This window comes from Lasiosphaeria miniovina, assembly GCF_030549165.1.
Source record: "Lasiosphaeria miniovina strain SMH2392-1A chromosome Unknown B0T26scaffold_5, whole genome shotgun sequence".
NCBI classification, from domain to species: Eukaryota; Fungi; Ascomycota; class Sordariomycetes; order Sordariales; family Lasiosphaeriaceae; genus Lasiosphaeria; species Lasiosphaeria miniovina.
In genome coordinates, this window is record NW_026848224.1 from 3,520,316 (window position 1) to 3,537,630 (window position 17,315).

A 17,315-nucleotide genomic window follows, 5' to 3' on the forward strand; every position below is an offset into this window, starting at 1 on the left:
CACTCGGCCGCCAGGATTGCGGCCAAAATCAAGGTTCATGCATCTTGCATCGTTGCCCGTGACTCGTCTACCCGGATTCGGCAGGTGCAAGGACGGGATCGGTAGCATTTTCCAGGCACGACGCCGGTGGCAACGTTGTGCTGGCCGCCACTCATTAGACCTAGACATCCATGCACTCAGTGGAAATACGACTGTTGCGATTGCGTCTGGGGTGCATTTGGCTCGCTTGCCTATGCCGTCCAATTCAATTTGTCCAATTCAATTTGTCCAATTCAATTCGTCCAATTCAATTCGTCCAAAATCGCGGACATCCAACCAATGTATGACCCCGGCAACCACGACGCCAGAGAAGACGGAGACGGAGACGGAGACGGAGACGAAGACGAAGACGAAGACGGAGACAAGAGGTTTGAGGTCGCACACCCGCCGGAATTGAGGTATATACTATGTGCACACCCAACCCAAGTGGCAAGTGCAGGCTGCGGTTGCGGTTGCAGTTGCGATTGCGGTTGCGGTTGCAGTTGCGGTTGCGGTTGCAGTTGCAGCGGCATAATCGTTGCTCACCAACTTGAGACGAAAAGGCTACAGGCTGATTGCTGCTCAACCCCACGTCTCTGCAATGGGCTGTCGACGAGATGGCAACTTTATTTCGCGGCAGGATGCGTGTCCTCCACATTTTCTGCGCCGCCCCGAGAGCCACGCACACGTGTAACGGTGGCACCCTTGCAGATTCAACGGCCCCGATTGCGCCATGTCTGATACGCCCATCACGCCGGCCTCGACGGCCACAACCCCGGCTTTTGTCGCGGGGACGGCGACGTCGCTGCTGGCGCTGACGACGCCGTTTGCGCGGCCGCCGTCGTGCGGCGAAATATTCAGCACGTCGAGCATCGTCTCGAGCTACTGGTGGGACGACTACTCCCTCACCACGGTGCAGGTCTTGGCATCCGACGCCGCAGACCCGCGCTTCGCCTCGTGCCAGCCGCCGGGATGGGGCGCCGTCGTCTCGGCGAGCCGCTTCTCCTTCAGCCCGGCCGTCTGCCCCACCGGTTGGACTGCCTACAGTGTCAAGGCGCTGGCCGCCCAGTCGACGACGGCGTACTGCTGCGACCGGTTCGTACGAGTCCAGTCTGGAGACGCGCATTGCTATCGCTGACTGCGAACTTACTTGTCTTGCCTACCTAGTGACTACCACCTGGAGTGGCCCGTCTCGGACCTGTCCATCAGCGGCATCGCCAGCCCAGCGTGCTTTGTGAACCTCGGCACGACGCTGCTGCCATCCTCCTCGTCGTCGGTGCTCTTTCCCAACGGCATCCAGGTGCACAACGCCTGGCACATAGCCTGGGCGGCATCCGAGACGTCGACACTGTCACCGACGCCGCCCCAGCTCGCCTGTGGTCGCACCCTGGCAACCTGGGTGCCCGGCGAAATCGTCCCGCCTTCCAATGTCAGCAGCGCCGGCGTCTGCCAGGACGACTCCAGCAACAGCGGGGTGGCGATTGGCCGGTCCTTGTATCTATTCCTTGTCGTTGGGCTGCCGCTCATCTTTGTCGCCATCTTTGCCTCGTGCTGCGTGCTGTGCTTTTGCCGGCGGCGGCGCGGGGTGCGCGGGGTGCGCGGGCGACCACACAAGCTGCCGGGCAATTAGGCATGGGTGACGATGCAGCCGCCTGCGCGTGTTTGTGTGTTCGTTGGTGGCTGTAATTGTGCTGGGGGTGGGGGTTTAGCAGGACCGCTGGCAGGACCGCAATTAGGTCATCTAATGTTTTCAAAGTGGCAGTCAAGGAGTGACAGTCAAGGTGTGGTCTGTGTGTGTATTAGACGGTTTTGGTCGAGGTTTGAGAAGCTGCGCAGCAACAGGAATGTCGAGACAGTGGCGGCCAACCGGGGCAGGGATGGGAACGCCGGATGTGGAAGGGAGGGAGAATGGGTTTGGCTCAGCGATGAAACCTTTGAAGGCGCGGCTGGGACGGCCGAAGTGTAACTATTATCAACACAGCGGTTAATTACACCTGGTGGCCCAAATTCATGGATGCCAGTGTCAACCTGCTGTGGTGTGCCGAGAACTTGTGCACGCTGTCCTGTTAACCAACGGAGCCTTCTTACTGGCCGAGTTTGTCCAAACACAGCCAGCATCTGACATGGCTTCTACATGTTTTGTTGGCCGCCCCGTGTTACCATCCTGCAGTTGTGTACCTTAGCCTCCTATCTCATCAAACGGGAACCCACTAGCTAATTGGCTTAGCATGAGAATAACTTCCAATTCTGGGCAATATTCTCTCTACCTCAGTCTGCTTGCCAAGGTACCAGAAGTTGACAATGGAGGTGCCACATTACGCCTTGTTCTTGGCGACCTCCTTTGGGTAACACTAACGAACACACGAAATCCAATTAACTTTGCTTCCCAGACACTTGTCCAACTGGCTAATACCACCCATTGGAATCTGTTCACGTTTACTGAGATACCGCGTGGCTGGGCGACGGCACGGATGGCCCGGTTTTTGAGCTTGGACGCTGGATGCATGGCCTAGATTCCCAAACCTCATAGCAGTTGGTGACAGCTACAAATGGTCCTTTGTGCTCCCTTGCGCTCATTCGTTAGTCCAGGCTGAAGCTGACATGCTTAGCCTTTCCAGCAATGGAGACAAGAACAGCTTTCCAGGACAAAACGTGTACGTGAGTAAAGGGTGGCTTTCCTGAACCTCGAGTGATTGAGATAAATACCTGGACCGGCCCGCCTAACCTCTCGTATTCAATTCCCACCACTGGGCCCACCACTGGGCCACAAACAAATCAAACATAACATCCTGCCCATTAGCTCCGGACACTATTCCGTATTTTTTTGCCCTCGTTCCTTCATCGAACACCCGAATTTCCCGATTTCCATTTCCCTTTTCCGCCCCATAGCACACACCGATCAAGACTTCATTCCGGACTTCACTCACAGTCCCTGACCATTCCACTGGCATAGCACCAACCAAGCTCAGACCGTCTCCTCTATTATGTCACCTCAAACCCAGTCGGCTACCTATAATATTGTGAACAAGCTACCCAGCAGCTGCTCTCTCTTCAAGGCCACGGAAAAGGGCAGCGGCAATGGCACAATTGTTGTAGCCAAAAGGTTACTGGTCTCCGACAAGGATGCCGTCCGCAAAGAGCTGCTAAATATTCACCATGAACATCTCATGTCCTTGACCTTTGATCCGCCAGGAGCCAATTCCGATGATGGGACTCCTGAGCCAGACAAAGCATCTGGGTTGTTGATTATGGACTACTGTGAGGGAATATCTCTACAGGGTTTGATCGACAGGGCCACTCTCCTTTCCCTGAGCGAGGTGGCTCAGCTCATCGTCCAAGCTGCAAAGGGCCTGGATGCTGCTTTCGGGCCATGGCTTTCGTTGGGGTGACAAGGCTTCCGACAAGGCGATCCAGCAGCGCAAACCTTTACACGGCCTACAGCTTAAGAGTGTGAAACACGACAAAGGAATACCTGAAAGTGAAAGACAAGCTGACGAAGCTGGGCAAGGTATTCTGGGAACTCACCCCTATCGAGCCCAATAATAACCAGATGAGAAAGATTCATGCCAATGAATTGAACAGCGGCCTGCGAGTCAAGAGCGACGATGAAAAACTGGCCCTGCACTTACGCCTCGACCCTCGACCCTCCGAAAAGCCATGACTCCATCGGTGTTTTCTACATCGGCTCCAGCATGAACAGGGCCGATGTGTAGCTTCAACCAACCGAGAATAATCAGGTGGACTAAAAAGATGTTTCCATGACAATCGGAACCGCAGGCACAGTCACCATAGACAGCATAACCAAGAAAGGGGTCGATTTTATCCAGGACGGGAAGACCCCAGCGTCGATGCGTTCTGCGACCAGGCGAGAAATGTACGACTTCAGTAACCAAAGACTACAAATTCAAAGCCTACTTTCCAGCAACTGCCCCCCCCCGGGAAAACGCGCCTTCAGACCCGTCTAGTTCAGACGCGCCTATACCTGTGAAATCCTCCTCAGATGCGGACTCACCTCGACAGAGTGTCGACCAGGCTCGCAACACCAAGAAATGGATATCGGCTCGCAACGGCCAGGTCCGCTATGAGTCCAGATCGGACAATGCCGTAAAGGACGATGCACTGGGGGAGATTCTGCAAGTTCACCAGGAGGGACGGCAGGGGATGCGCTGTGTTGGGATAATCACTACATGAGAGTCGACCGGAATGCCAAGAGAAGTTGAAACCCTAAACGGTTGAAGTCATGTAAGTGCCACCTCCCAGAGAAGTGGAGAATGGTGGAACAATAATTACTTGGGTCACGGCCATGGCGGGTTCAGGAACATGCTGACAATCAATATCAACCCCCCATAGCTCAACATTTTTGCTTCTGTCTTTGATTGGGCGACGAGCAGACCGAAGGAGCAGATGGTACTCATGAGCTCCGCCAACGGCCGGAGTAGCATCATCGACAAGAAATGGGGCGGCTGGAGCACTTACGAGGCTGCTAGCATCATGCTGCACGCTGCCTCTGGCCTCAACAAGCTGCACCAGGAAGGAATCATCCACGGGGCCTTGGAGCCAAAGAGAATACTGGTGTCCCGTGGTCCTCTACTGCACGTTATGATAGCCGACGGTGGTGTTACCCAGGTGCTGGGGGGCCGGATCCGGGGCGGGCGGAAATACATCGCCCCGAGAGCTATGGCTCGAACGGGTCGAAGCCCATCACGAAAGCCGACGACGTCTACGCCCTGGCCAAGATCGTGCTCGAGGCGGTGCTGAAGGTGAAAACCAAGCAAACGAACCCAGACGTGCCTCTTGATACCGCGGCCATGGGTGCCAAGAACCAAGACACGGCCCGCGCGATACGCGACTCCATCACGGGCTACAACTCGACAGCCCAAGACGTCACCGCAAACAGGGAACCGTGAAAGCTGATAGCGCAGATCCTCACCAGCCCGGCGGCCGCGGTTACTACCAGCGGCAACCGGCCAGCCCAGCCAGCAAGTCCAGCGGCCGCAGAGGTGGCAGTCGTGGCGCAAAGCGTTCTCGATGGCATGCCCAAGCCCGTAGCGCCACCACAGACGGCGGCCGGCCGGGCCCTCATATTCTCAATTAAACGCAATAGTCATTTAAGAGACCTGATAGTAGCAAAATTGAAGATTAATTACCTAGTTTATTCAAAATGTAACTAGAGTTGAGTATTATTTTACAAGATGACGGAGCGAAAGAAGCTAAACATGGAACAAAGATGAGCATCATCGCGACAACACGGCACTTAACTCCTCCCCATTGAGAGGTGCCCAACCAGGCCTGATATCCAAGACACAAGCTCACAGCGACCTCACACCTTCTTCCTTCCCTTTGGCATCCTAGCCACCCAATACAGCCCTATCGCCGCCACAATATTGAACGCGATGAACGCCCACATGATCCCAAAATTCCGCCACCTGTCGTTGTAGTCGGCGCTCACGGCGGAAAGAAACACATTGGTGTCCTTGACTCTGCAGTAACTGCAGTTGTTGGTGGCATCAGAGTCAAGCAGGTAGCCTCCAGCCCTGTAAATGTACTCGGACATGTATGCGCCACAAGTCTGACCATCAGGAGGAGTGACGGTGGTGAATTCGTTGCTTGCACATGTGATCTCGACGTTGGCCAAGCCTGTCGACAAAATTGCCGAGACAAAGTACGACAGGGGCGAGACGCGGTAGAGGAAAATCCAGAAACGCGGCATCTGGTCTGGCGGAGCCAACACGCCACAAAAGAAGAACACAAGGACGAAAAAGAAGTTGGCGATATTCCCACCATCCTCGGCCGAGCCAGCGAAGGAAATGCACACATGCGCAAAGGTAGACACCCAAAGCAAAAACTGCCAGAACAGGAGCCACATCAACGCGCCACGCTCGGTGCCCTGCCCAGCGGCGTCGGCGTTTCTGTAGAGTCCAATGGGGAAGTAAAACAACGCCCACATGAACAGCGAGGCGAGGGTGCTCCAGGGGATCTCAGAGATGATCTGGGAGACCATGAAGACGCTCCAGCTATAAGTCTTGGCAGGGCGTTCGCGGACTTCGTACAACGAGCGCTGCTTGATGAAATTTGGCATCTGCTGTTCGACCAGTTGCCCGACAATGCTCATCATCTCGAAGATGGCAAACATTTGGTTTTGCAGCCCCTGCATCGTCAGAGGTGCGTTGAGAAATACCAGGCCAATGAACAGGGCGCTACCGACGCAAAGGACGAGTTTGGAGTAGATGTAGGACGGCGTTCGCCAGGACTGTTGAAACACGCGCTGTGTCACGACGACAAACTGCGCCCACAACGGCGCCGCGAATTCGTGGTATGAGGAAGGGTCGTCTCGGTTGTCTCCGAATGGTTGATCTGTAACCTGCATTCGAAGGCGTGCCAGTTCACCTTGGACACGCTGAAACTCTGGACTCGAACGCCAGACTTCATGCCAGTCGACTTCTGAAGTGGCGCCCGGGACCGCGCCGATAGCCTCGAGCATCCACTCAGCCGGGTTACCGCCGGGAGGGCAAGGTTCGGCGCCATTGCCTTGGAAGTAATGCGTGAGTGTGTTGGAGTTCTCGCCAATCTCGCCTGCAGATGACAGTAGTTGGTCAGCGTGGCTTGTCCAGGTGATGATGGCTCAAGTAATGTCGGACGAGACACTCACCAAAATAAACAGTCTTTCCACCTTCGGCGAGCAAAAGGAGTCGATCAAACCTCTGAAACAGCATTGCGGAGGGCTGGTGTATGGTGCAGAGGATTGACTGGCCGGCTTTCGCTAGCTTTTCCAGCAAGTCCAACACTGCCCAACTGGTTTGAGAGTCGAGACCCGACGTGGGTTCATCAACGAACAACAAAAGCGGCGGCTTAGCAACCAACTCAACACCAATGGTCAAGCGCTTGCGCTGTTCAATGTTGAGACCTTCTCCCAGTACTCCAACAACGGCGTCCGCATATTCTTGCATGTCCAGGAGTTCAATAACCTGGTCCACATAAGCTAGTTTTTCTGACCTGGGAATGTTGCCCGGCTGGCGAAGGAGAGCAGAGAACTTCAGAGCCTGCCATGGTTTTGTCAGCCCAGTCGGACTTGAAAAAATGTGTAAATGGGGTCTCACCTCCCGAACCGTGCTTGTCTCGAGATGAAGATCCTGCTGCTGAGCATAGCCTGTCTTGCGTTGAAAACTCTCATCACGAATCTTTCCGTTGACTAACATCTCACCAGTGATCACACCCACGCCCGCACGGCGATCAGCCAAGCAGTCGAGAAGAGTAGTCTTACCGGCGCCCGAGACACCCATCAGGGCCGTGAGGGTGCCGGGCCTTACCCAGCCATCAACATTGTCCAGGATGCGCCGATTCTCTCCATTAATTTTCATGTCATAGCAAACATTGCTCCAGTGGAAGACACTCGTGGACCCCTGAAAGCCGCTCTCTTTGCCGGTAGGTTCGTGTCCCCGACCTCGCTTTTCCAGAACAGCTCCAGATTGACCGTCAAGCGACTTCTCGGCATCATCGTGGCGGCCCTCGGTGGCAGTCTTGGGAACAAAGCCTTTGCGAAAGACGAGAACCTCTCCTTTGGATCTTTTGGCCCTAACATATTCGGTGGCGATGAAGTAGGCGACATGGTTAAAAACCACCATGGCGAAGATGACACCGACGTTGCGCCATTTGTGGTTGTGGTAGTAACTGTACGCGGAATTAATGTAGTCGTCGCCACTGACGTCCAGCTGGCCGGGGACGGCCCCGACAGCGTTACAGGCTGTGTTGCTTGAACTCGCATTTTCGTAGTCTGGAATATGAGCTGCGCAGAGAAACTTCCGCCCGTGAAACTCGTTGATCATCAATGCCTCATATCCATATGCCACAGGGTTCAGGTAGTTGATCCACCGACACCAAGGCAGCATGTAGTCGACAGGGACGACAAATCCGGTGAAGATGAGCAGGGCAAGCATCATAACCGAGGCCGGAACCATAGCCTGCCCCTCAGTCCTAGAAAGCGAGCCGCTGCAGATATGCGGTTAGCTATTCGCCAGCTTCAAGCTGTGTAGCGGAGGCCAGCTTACACGAATCTGAATATACCAGACATGGCTAAAATAACGAGGAATACAACCAACAGGTAGAAGAAAAAGGCACCAGGCTCACGGTGGAGATTGGTCATGAAGTAGAAAACCAAGTTGAAGGAAATGGCGCCAACTATTTTGGCGGGAAAATCGACCAAGACGGAGGAATATGACTCGGCTGACGGATGGTAAAAGGCGTACTGGGCGTGTTTTTCTACGATGGGCCGTTGAGCATACAGCGTCATGAGCTCAAGAATAGAGGCAAACGCGTTGAACAAGACGGCCATGAAAAGAACGACGGCTCGACCATAGAAAGATGCGGTATCTTGGCCCATGTTGTAGAACAAGGACGACATGATGAGGGCCATGAGGAGGTTTCCCGACATGACGCCGATGGTCGGCGAAGGATCTGCCCTGAGTCGAGCCCACCCACGCCACATGCAAAGTCTGACCTGTTGGGGATACGTCAAGGTGTAGGGGGATTGGATGCGCTGTCCTTTGGCCTGGTGGTTCGTGTGTTTGAGCCGTCGGAAATCCTCGGCATCACTGCCACCGATCGGATGCTGAATCTTGTATGCCTCGATGTCAGTTTGCAGCGCTTGGTATTGAGGGCTCCTGACCCAGGCAGCCGCGAATTCGACGGCAGTTCGCGGGGGTACGTGGCCGGGAAGAGGAATGCGCTCGGCCGGAAAGGTCATGGACGTGAGGAAGTCCGGGGTCGTCTGGCGGGGAGGACACTCAAACCCAAGGTCAATAAAGTACTGCTTGGCCTCGGAGGCAAGTCCAAAGTATATCTGGCGTCCTTCGTACAGGACCAAGGCTTTGTCGAACAGGTCATAGGCGTTTTGGGGAGCCTGGTACATCGACACAGCGCATGTCTGGCCAAACAGGTCCGACTGAAGTCTGAGGGTCTTGCAAAACTCGATCGCATTCGCCGAGTCTAGACCACGGGTTGCGCTAAAGTCGCCATGTTAGCAAGTATTCCTTCTTTTGATGATGCTCGGAAATGCCACTCACTTGTCCCAACACTGCAGTGGTGCATTGGACAGCGTTGCCTCGGCAATGGTAACCCGTTTTCTTTCTCCTCCCGAAACCCCTCGTGTGAAGTCGTCTCCTACCTTGCTGTTGATGGTGTGTGTGATTCCGTACATGGCCATGACGACGTCTCGAAGATGCTCGCAATATCTGTGTGGATTGGTGTCAGTAGGGGCTTCGGATCAGAGGGCGACCATAACACACTGGTTGCGGTCGATGGTCTGGGGTAGCTCCTTTGGACAGCGTGCTCGAGAGGCAAAGGTCAAGGTCTCGCCCACGGTCAACTGAGGAAAGTGTACGTCGACCTCAGCAGTGTATATGGCATCACCCCGATGGGCCGTGTGCATCTCATCGGCCGATATTCCGTGGTAGTTGAAGTAGGAGCCCTTGCTGACGTGGAAGCCGTTGGTGTCTCCCGAGATGGTCTTGAGCAAGGTTGAACAGCCTGAGCTTGGCGGACCCAAGACAATGCACATCTCGCCGGGGTGTATGATGGCATCAAAGTGTCGGAGGATGTCAATCCGGGTATGGCCTGTCTTGGGGGAGAGCAGGCGTCGGACCATGGCGGGCAAGGCGAGCCATATGTTGGCGACATCCTTCTGGAAGTCGGCGGGGGTGCCGTAACCAAACACACTCAAGTTCTGCAAGCACAATCCGACGCGACGGAAGCTCTGACCGCGCTGATGGGCGGTCTTGGCAAGGTTTGTGGCCCAAGCGTGGGCGTTGAACTTGCCGCCGCGTGGATTCAGAAGAGAATTAGGATCGTTGCTCCCAAAGATGTGCAGGTTGTTGGCCTTGGAGTCTTGGTCGTTAGTGCTGTTTTCGGTGAACTGGCATGCGAGGTCCTGGACTATGGGCTGTTGTGGGTCCACTGGCTGGTTCTGGGGCGCGGGAGGCCCCATGTCGAGAAGGAAGAAACACCTGGTATTCTGGTATTAGTTGAACAAGGCGCAGGGAAGAGGAGACGAGAACAAAATGATCTGGCAATGATTCATTTTTCCTTTATACAAGCAAACACCCCTGAATGAAATTCCATATCCATCACGGCCACTTCGGGGTTTTGCGCACTGGAGCAAGTGCGGGTGGGTTATCGCCGGACAATGCGAAAGAGGGCGCCCTTCATCGCTCAATTTGCCAGTCATGCACAACGTGATGTACAAGGGGTAGATACGGCTACGAATAGGGAATGCACCCGACTTTCATCGACATGCCACCGTAATCTTGGAGCACCTAGGCAGCAGCTAAATTTGTCGGGCAAACAACCAAGGATGGACGTGAGTTTCCCATCGTCGCAAGACACGCTCTCGGCCGAGAACTGACTGAAATTGCCGGCGAGGCCGGCGAATTACTCAAAGGCCTCTTCCGATTAGCCGCTCGGAAATAAGGCTTCCGAGCTCTCCGTATGCGGCAATGCGCCCAGTCTGATATTGATTGTAGCCGTTCGCTCCTACAGCTTGACCGGCCACGGATCGATCATCTTTCCCTCCAATTCTTTATCGGTGCCGGAATTTGCACGAGTGACGGCCGGCATGAACTCTCCCACCCATGCTGTACCGCCGCAAGAGCATCTGCCCAAGAAACGCCGCCGACCAGCGCTGGCATGCGAGGGATGCCGCCAACACAAGATCCGCTGCGATCGAGTCTAGCCCTGTTGCGGCACCTGCATGCGCTTTGGAAATCTCGGATGCACCTACAAACCGCCTCTTCTTCTACCGCCTCCTTTTCCACCGCCTCCTTTTCCACCGCCTCCTTTTCCACCGCCTCCTTTTCCACCGCCTCCTTTTCCACCGCCACCAATACCAAAGAACACAAGACCAGCCGCTCGTCTTCTGGCTTCACATCCCATTCCCACGACCTCCACGCCACCAGCCGCCATTTCCGTCATCAACACGCCTGAGGCCCCAGAGCGCTATCTAAGCTCCGCTAGTTCCGTCAACTCGTCAGCTTGCACTGTCGATTCCCTCGAGCGCCGTGTGAAGCAGCTCGAGACGGAGCTGCAATCTGCTCTTACCAGTCGGAACCAGGCTGACTCCCCATTGCCTTTGAGACAACGGCAGTCATCACCCCTGCGTGTGCCCGCCGACTCGAGCGAGATTAGCAAAACCAACTTTGTCTCACTTCCCATACGCGGCACAATGTCGAAGACAAGGTTCTTCGGTCAGAGCCATGGGCCAATGGCGTCAGCTTGCTGCCCTCCAAGTACACGGTCCTCCTCAGCGTCATGGACTGTGCCATTAAGGCCTGCTGAGTTCTGCTGCTGCCCTCGCTGGCCATTGGCCAGAGTATCTCCGCCCGTCCTGTTGCAGACCGTCTCATCGATGGTTACCTTTGGACCTTGGAGACTATCTACCGTGTTCTTCACACCCCTTCCTTCCAAGCCGAATACGACCGTTACTGGGACTAGCCTCACACGTCTAGCCAGCCTTTCATTGTGCTGATGCAGCTTTGTATGGCCATCGGCGCCTGCTTCCATGATCGCACACAGTCCTTCCGAGCCCAGGCTGCAGGCTGGATCTATGAAGCACGCTTTTGGCTTGTTCTCCCTGCAGAAAAGACTCGCCTGGTCATCACCAGACTGCAAATTATGTGTCTCCTTCAGCTCAGCAAGCAGACAGCTGGTGTTGCCGGCGACCTCACCTGGATTTCAGCCGGCAGTTTTCTCCGCTCCGCCATGCACATGGGCTTGCCATAGCTAACCTCGTTGACAACCCATAGAGCAGGACATGCCTGGAATACGAAGAAACATTGCAGCTGAGCTCAGAGCTCGTCACAGCCACCCGCGTTCTAATGCAGAGTATGCGCTCCTCCACAAACGACGATCGTAGCGCAGATGGCGGATAGCGTATCGGGCTTCCAACTGCACTTTCTGGAAATGACCATGAACCGCTATCTCCTTGTCTTGTATCTTCCCTGGTGGAACAATGCCTTGCGCAGCCCTAGTCACTACTCCTCACGCAAGATGACTGTCGACGCAGCCCTGACACTTGCAGCGCTCTCTCAGACCACCGACGGTCTAGCCGCACACACCAGTACGGTCGGATGAGCCCCTCGCTGACCGATTTCGGCCGCCTACTCACCTCTGGTTCGGGCCCTTACCGCTCAGCACCTATCTATGGCTTGCTGGTTCTCGGCCTCGAATTCATCATCCTCAAAGAGGAGGAGCTAAGTAACCGTGGACTTACGACAACTACCACTGGGCAGTGCTGAGCAACTCCGATCCATCTTTGACTGGTCTTTAGAGTGGTGGGCGCGGCGGATCTGGGCAGGCGAAACAAACATGAAATCCTACGTGTTTGGTCAAATACTCGACTCATTGATCCAAGCCCTGGACCCCGACCTGAGCGACTAGTCCACTATGGAACTGATAATGGAACAAGCAACCGTTCGTGTGGAGGAGTGCTACGAGGTGCTGAAAGCTGTGGTATGGGACGTAGAGATTGGCGACAGCTACGAAGCGAACCATAATCAAGGCGGTGGGTTATCTGGGATGAACCTGACGGATGGGTTTCTTGATGACTGGGATTGGGATAACAATACGGTATGTTTAGGTGTTAATCCGATAGCCCCTTCTGTGTACTTGGTCAAAGTGGCAATATGGGTCTTTGGTGAGTTTCTCAGGTAATCTGTTGGCCGCAACCACCACAACCCGCAAAGTGGTGTGTACGATATTGCCACTGCAAACCGCGAGACGGGTGATCACCACCACCTCCTTACTGAACAAGCCGAAAGCGACTGTCAGAAACACTGCACACTGGATCTTGTGGAATTGATGGAGTTGTAATTGCTTGATTGTATTGCCCTCTTTCTAGGCTCTCTGGCTCTGCCAGAGAGCATTTCTTATAGCCATGGCCAGGTGGCGAGGTTATTGCGCGTCTGTGGCTAATAGTGACAAATTCATGATTCTAGCACCTTCTAGAACCCTCCTTTTTTCTGACACACCCCCTCAGATCCAACAGAGTTTGGATCTGGACTTATTCATATTAGCTTCTATGAGGTTGGCGTATTGGAAAAGGTCGAGGGTTCGATTTCTTCTAGGGGCGTTTCCTTTTGCTGCCTTTTTGGCTCGGTAACCCCTATTTGCTGTAGGAATCGTTGGTGTAGTGGAAAAGTCAAGGTTTTAGTCAAGCCGTCAGCCGTCATACTGCTTGAAGGTGTATATTCAATCTTGATCCTTTTGCTGTTTACTTCCTGGCGAAGCCAATGGTTGTGAATGTCCACATGCCGTAGTTTTGTTTGGAGTGTGGCTATTTCAGCCGTTACAAGCCGAATAGTTTGTGTGTTATCGCACTGAATTGTAATGTGGTGGTTGTGCAGTTGGACGGACAATTCAGCCAAGAGACGGCTTACGAAAAGGCCTTCTTTTGTAGCCTGAGCCAGGGCGAGAAGCTCAGCCTCAGTTGTAGAGGTAGTAACAGTGTCTTGCTTATTAGCCCTCCAGCCGACTAGGCCACCAAACAGTTTCATGGTATAGGCTTGTGAGCTTTTCCGATCGATCGAATTATCAGCAAAGGAGGCATCGCTAGCCACAACAAAGTCGTCTTCACCCCCTAACTGTAGGGCTAGTGTTCGGGTATTATGAAGGTAGTGAAGTACTTGATCGGCTGCCTTGTGGTGTTCTGGGCTAGGATTGGTGTTGAATCTGGCTAGCCTTGATGCTGCAAAGGCTATATCTGGCCTCGTAATTACTGCGGCGTATAGGATCGATCCAGTCTTTTGCTGGAAAGTCGTGACTGACTGAGGCGTGGCCTAACCATTATATGGTAATAATTCTATTGTAGCCATTGGAATCTTGGCCTTGGTGGTCGCCTGCGTGGTGGCCAGTGTGACAATCTTGTCAAAATAGGCCGTCTGGGAGAGCCAAATTAGGCCTTTAGATCTATCTCTTAGAATCTCAATACCCAGAAACCACTGTAGGTTATTTCCACCTGTCAGTTGGTATCTTTGCTGCAGTTGTAATGCCAGTGCCTGGGCCGTAGCCGTATCCTCTTTGCGATAGGCGAAAACAATATCGTCAACGTAGAAGAAAATAAGGATACCGTTCTGGATAAGGATACAAGGCTCATGCGGAATAGTCTGGAATCCTAAGGCTTGTAGGGCTGTAGTAAGCTCCTTTTGCCAGAGTAATGGAGACTGTCGGAGTCCATATAAAGCCTTTTTCAGTCGTAGAATTTTTCCAGGGCTTCGATAACCAGTGGGCATTCGCATATAGATCGTATCTTCAAGGGTGGCGTTCACAAAGGCGTTGACTGCGTCATACTGAATTAATTCAAGGTTGAATCGAGCCGCAATGGCCATCATCGTACGAAAAGATCTGGCTGCAAGGGTGGCTGCATAGGTTTCTTGCGTAGTAGTCTTTTGTTGGTCACCCCTAACTACCAACCTGGCCTTGGCTTTCTGAAATGAACCGTCTTGATTTGTTTTGTAGGTATAAACCCACATACAATCCAGAATTTGAATTTGTTGGTCTTGTATATTCTGCCTCTCTACTTCAGCCCACGATTGCATTTGTTGGTGGCTCTGAAGGTGATCCTTTTCAGCCTGTAGAAACTGAGGGCCGAAAGGGTGGTTTTTCAGTTGATGGTGTGATTTCGGCGGAGGGGGTAGATCCTGGCTGTAGAGCGATTGTAGGCCGTGTGGCCGTCTAGCCAGTCGTTGAACCATAGCTTTTGTAATAGCTTTACCTCCTTTGAATGCAACAGGTTGTAGTAGCCGGCCTGCCATAAAGGCAGCTGTGAGGACCCGTCCACCAAACTGGCCCTCAAGCAGCCAGAGCCGCCCAGAACCCCCGGGCCTATCAGAAGCCTCCTCGAGGCCCCACCTACCCCACTGATAGATGAAAACTTATTCGCGAGCACGCGACGCGTTGTCGGACTTTTCCTTCTTTCCCTCCTCAGTTTAGAATCTTCGTCGATAGCACCCAATGGACTGAGTTCACCTCAATGCCTTGCCCTGGTCGTGACACTGTGGAATTCATTGTCACATTCCACTACCTTTGGCCGTAGTTGGTATTGATGCTCCAGGGTGTTAAATAGGTTGTTAATAGCTGGGATGATTGATTCAGCCTCCCTATCTTGAAGATAGTAGTCCCAGGTTAGGCCAGACCATCTGTCAGAAAATAACAGTAGGCATCGATAGCCATTATAGCCTTTGTTGAAATCGAAGAGGTCTATTGCAATTCGTAGGCCGGGGCCTTCATTGTGCTCTCTTGGCCTTCGTTGGATTTGCCGCTTTGCCTTTGATACGCCGCATGCGTCACACTGAACCGTAGTAGATCCCTTGATTCGTACGCCTTGCGTATGATTGACTAGATGCTCCAGTGCCTGTGGGCCAGGGTGGCCAAGTCGTTGATGCCAGAGGTTGGCAATGGCTTTATTTGGCCGTTTCTGTGTGTGGCTGTTGAATTTGTTACGCCGTGTGACAAATGCTGCGTTTGAGGGGTTGTTTGGTATGTTTTCCATAACAAATTGGCCGTATTGATCTGATAATTGGCAGATAATCGAATGGTTGGCTCTACGAATGTAGTTATTGCCAGGGCTGGTATCCCACCAAAGGCCTTGTTTGCGTAATTGTCGTAACGAGACAAGGTTACAGGCAAAGCCAGGGCAGTAGGCCACATTCCGTAGCCGTAAAAAGCGTTGTTTTTGTTGTGGCCCCTGGATTTGAATATCGACGTTGCCGTACCCCTGGATTTGAACTGGTTGTTCACCGGCCCAGAGAAAGTCGCCGGCCGGCGCCTTGGAAAAGTTGTTGAATCTGCCTTTTTGATTAAAAACATGGATCGTTGTCCCAGAGTCAAGGATAGCAGAATTCTTTAGAGGGTACTCAGCTGTATGGAATGCTGCTCTTATAATAAGAAAGCTTCCAGGGCAACGGCCAACGTTACGGCCTAGTCAACTTGACTTTGTTTTTAGCCTTTCCACTTCCTTTTGAAGATCTGGACTCAGAAGGGCTTCTTTCACCCTCATTCGAAGGTGTTCCCTTTCAACAAAGCCATCAGGGGCTTTTTCTGGGAAAGTATACCAGCATTTTTCTAGATGGTGGAACTGGCCGCAACAGGGGCATATAGTGGCTATACCGGGTGCCTTCTTTGGCCCGTTTTTCGGTTTTCCGCCTTCTGGTCGGTTGGCTGGGCTGGAAGCGTTTTGCTTCCTTCTTTTACCACTACCAGTGCCGTTCCTAGAGCTAGAGCCACGCTGCCGTTTCCGGCCATTATTTTGTTCCCCCCCGTCACTCCCGGGTTCGACTTCGCTATCCAGAGCGTCCTCTGGATAGGCATCAGTTTCTTTTACTGATTTGCCTTCTTTGGCTACAAAAGAGGGGCCAACCGAGCCTTTTGCTATCCGGCTGCCAACCGGTATGCGGGCCTTCGTCGATTGCCGCACCTCTTTCCGAAAGTCGTTGGCCACCGCACGGTAGTTCAGGGTTAACTCTGCTGATTTGGCTAACTTGTACGATGTAACCCAGTGGCCAAGAGTTGGCTTCACTGCATCCAGGAAATCGAATAGCCAAGTCTTTGTGCTCAGGGCCTCAGGAACCCCTTTTCGTTGTGCCATAGCTATGGCTTGCTCCCAGGATTCAGACCATTTGATCAGATCCTTAGGGGCTCGAAGTAGTGGCTTCGTAGCCACTCGGTAGGCTTCTCGAGCATTATAAAGAGCTTCGTCATCACTGATTCCAACCTGTGTTTTCAGGGCTGTATACCAGTGTGGAATAGGCTTGGTTGGATCGCAGGAGGTAAGTTGAAGGTGTGGGCTAGTAGTTTTCAGAATCCACTGCTTTAGCCTTTCAACCCTCTCGAATTGCTGCATATACTTCTTGTCGTTGGCTTGGTAGACTGTCCAATCCATTTGGTGGGTACGGAGGCCATCAGCCGTTAGATCCGCAGTAGTAATTGGTTGGCTTGGTTGCTGATTGGTTGGGCCGAGTTCGTCGTCGCCAGCCATAGATGCCGTACTACCTCTAGCTGTAATAGTGGATTGGCTGGGAGCCTTATGCTTGTAGTGCGTAGGGTTTGGAGCCGTAGGTTCATCGAGGAAAGGGGTCACCCCCTGAATTTCATTCCAGATGCCGCCGGCTATGGCCTGGGCTTGGAACTGTAGGTTCCACGACTCCCAGTCGTCAGAGCTGGTTAGAGAGATAGCCTTGTCGTTGGTATTCATCTTGTTGGTTTTGCTGATTTGAAGGGTTTAGACTTATTGGTTGGTCTAAGATCCAGAAGTG

At 53.3% G+C, this 17,315-nt stretch overlaps 5 protein-coding genes across 5 annotated transcripts; 3 read left to right on the forward strand and 2 right to left on the reverse strand.

Moving 5' to 3' along the window:
• Positions 1-373: 373 nt before the first annotated feature.
• B0T26DRAFT_804252 (uncharacterized protein) lies at positions 374-2,018 on the forward strand. Its single transcript, XM_060447122.1, has 2 exons — positions 374-1,113; positions 1,186-2,018. The coding sequence occupies exons 1-2, from the start codon at positions 752-754 to the stop codon at positions 1,646-1,648; spliced, it is 825 nt and encodes a 274-aa protein (XP_060294772.1). The 5' UTR covers positions 374-751; the 3' UTR covers positions 1,649-2,018.
• A 2,343-nt stretch (positions 2,019-4,361) lies between these two features.
• Positions 4,362-4,925, forward strand: B0T26DRAFT_873610 (uncharacterized protein; the record flags this gene model as incomplete). Its single annotated transcript, XM_060448001.1, has 2 exons — positions 4,362-4,644; positions 4,716-4,925. Exons 1-2 carry the CDS (start codon positions 4,423-4,425, stop codon positions 4,923-4,925), a joined length of 432 nt encoding a protein of 143 aa, XP_060294773.1. The 5' UTR covers positions 4,362-4,422.
• A 413-nt stretch (positions 4,926-5,338) lies between these two features.
• On the reverse strand, positions 5,339-9,997 carry B0T26DRAFT_651777 (ATP-binding cassette transporter; the record flags this gene model as incomplete). Its single annotated transcript, XM_060438306.1, has 6 exons — positions 5,339-6,591; positions 6,668-7,058; positions 7,116-8,004; positions 8,064-9,017; positions 9,078-9,245; positions 9,300-9,997. 6 exons carry the CDS (start codon positions 9,995-9,997, stop codon positions 5,339-5,341), a joined length of 4,353 nt encoding a protein of 1,450 aa, XP_060294774.1.
• Positions 9,998-10,586: 589 nt separating this feature from the next.
• Positions 10,587-11,781, forward strand: B0T26DRAFT_782372 (uncharacterized protein). Its single transcript, XM_060446719.1, has one exon. The coding sequence runs from the start codon at positions 10,760-10,762 to the stop codon at positions 11,531-11,533; it is 774 nt and encodes a 257-aa protein (XP_060294775.1). The 5' UTR covers positions 10,587-10,759; the 3' UTR covers positions 11,534-11,781.
• Positions 11,782-15,985: 4,204 nt separating this feature from the next.
• On the reverse strand, positions 15,986-17,254 carry B0T26DRAFT_651675 (uncharacterized protein; the record flags this gene model as incomplete). The annotated part of the gene is made up of 2 exons (XM_060438295.1): positions 15,986-16,206; positions 16,288-17,254. The coding sequence occupies 2 exons, from the start codon at positions 17,252-17,254 to the stop codon at positions 15,986-15,988; spliced, it is 1,188 nt and encodes a 395-aa protein (XP_060294776.1).
• Positions 17,255-17,315: the final 61 nt, after the last annotated feature.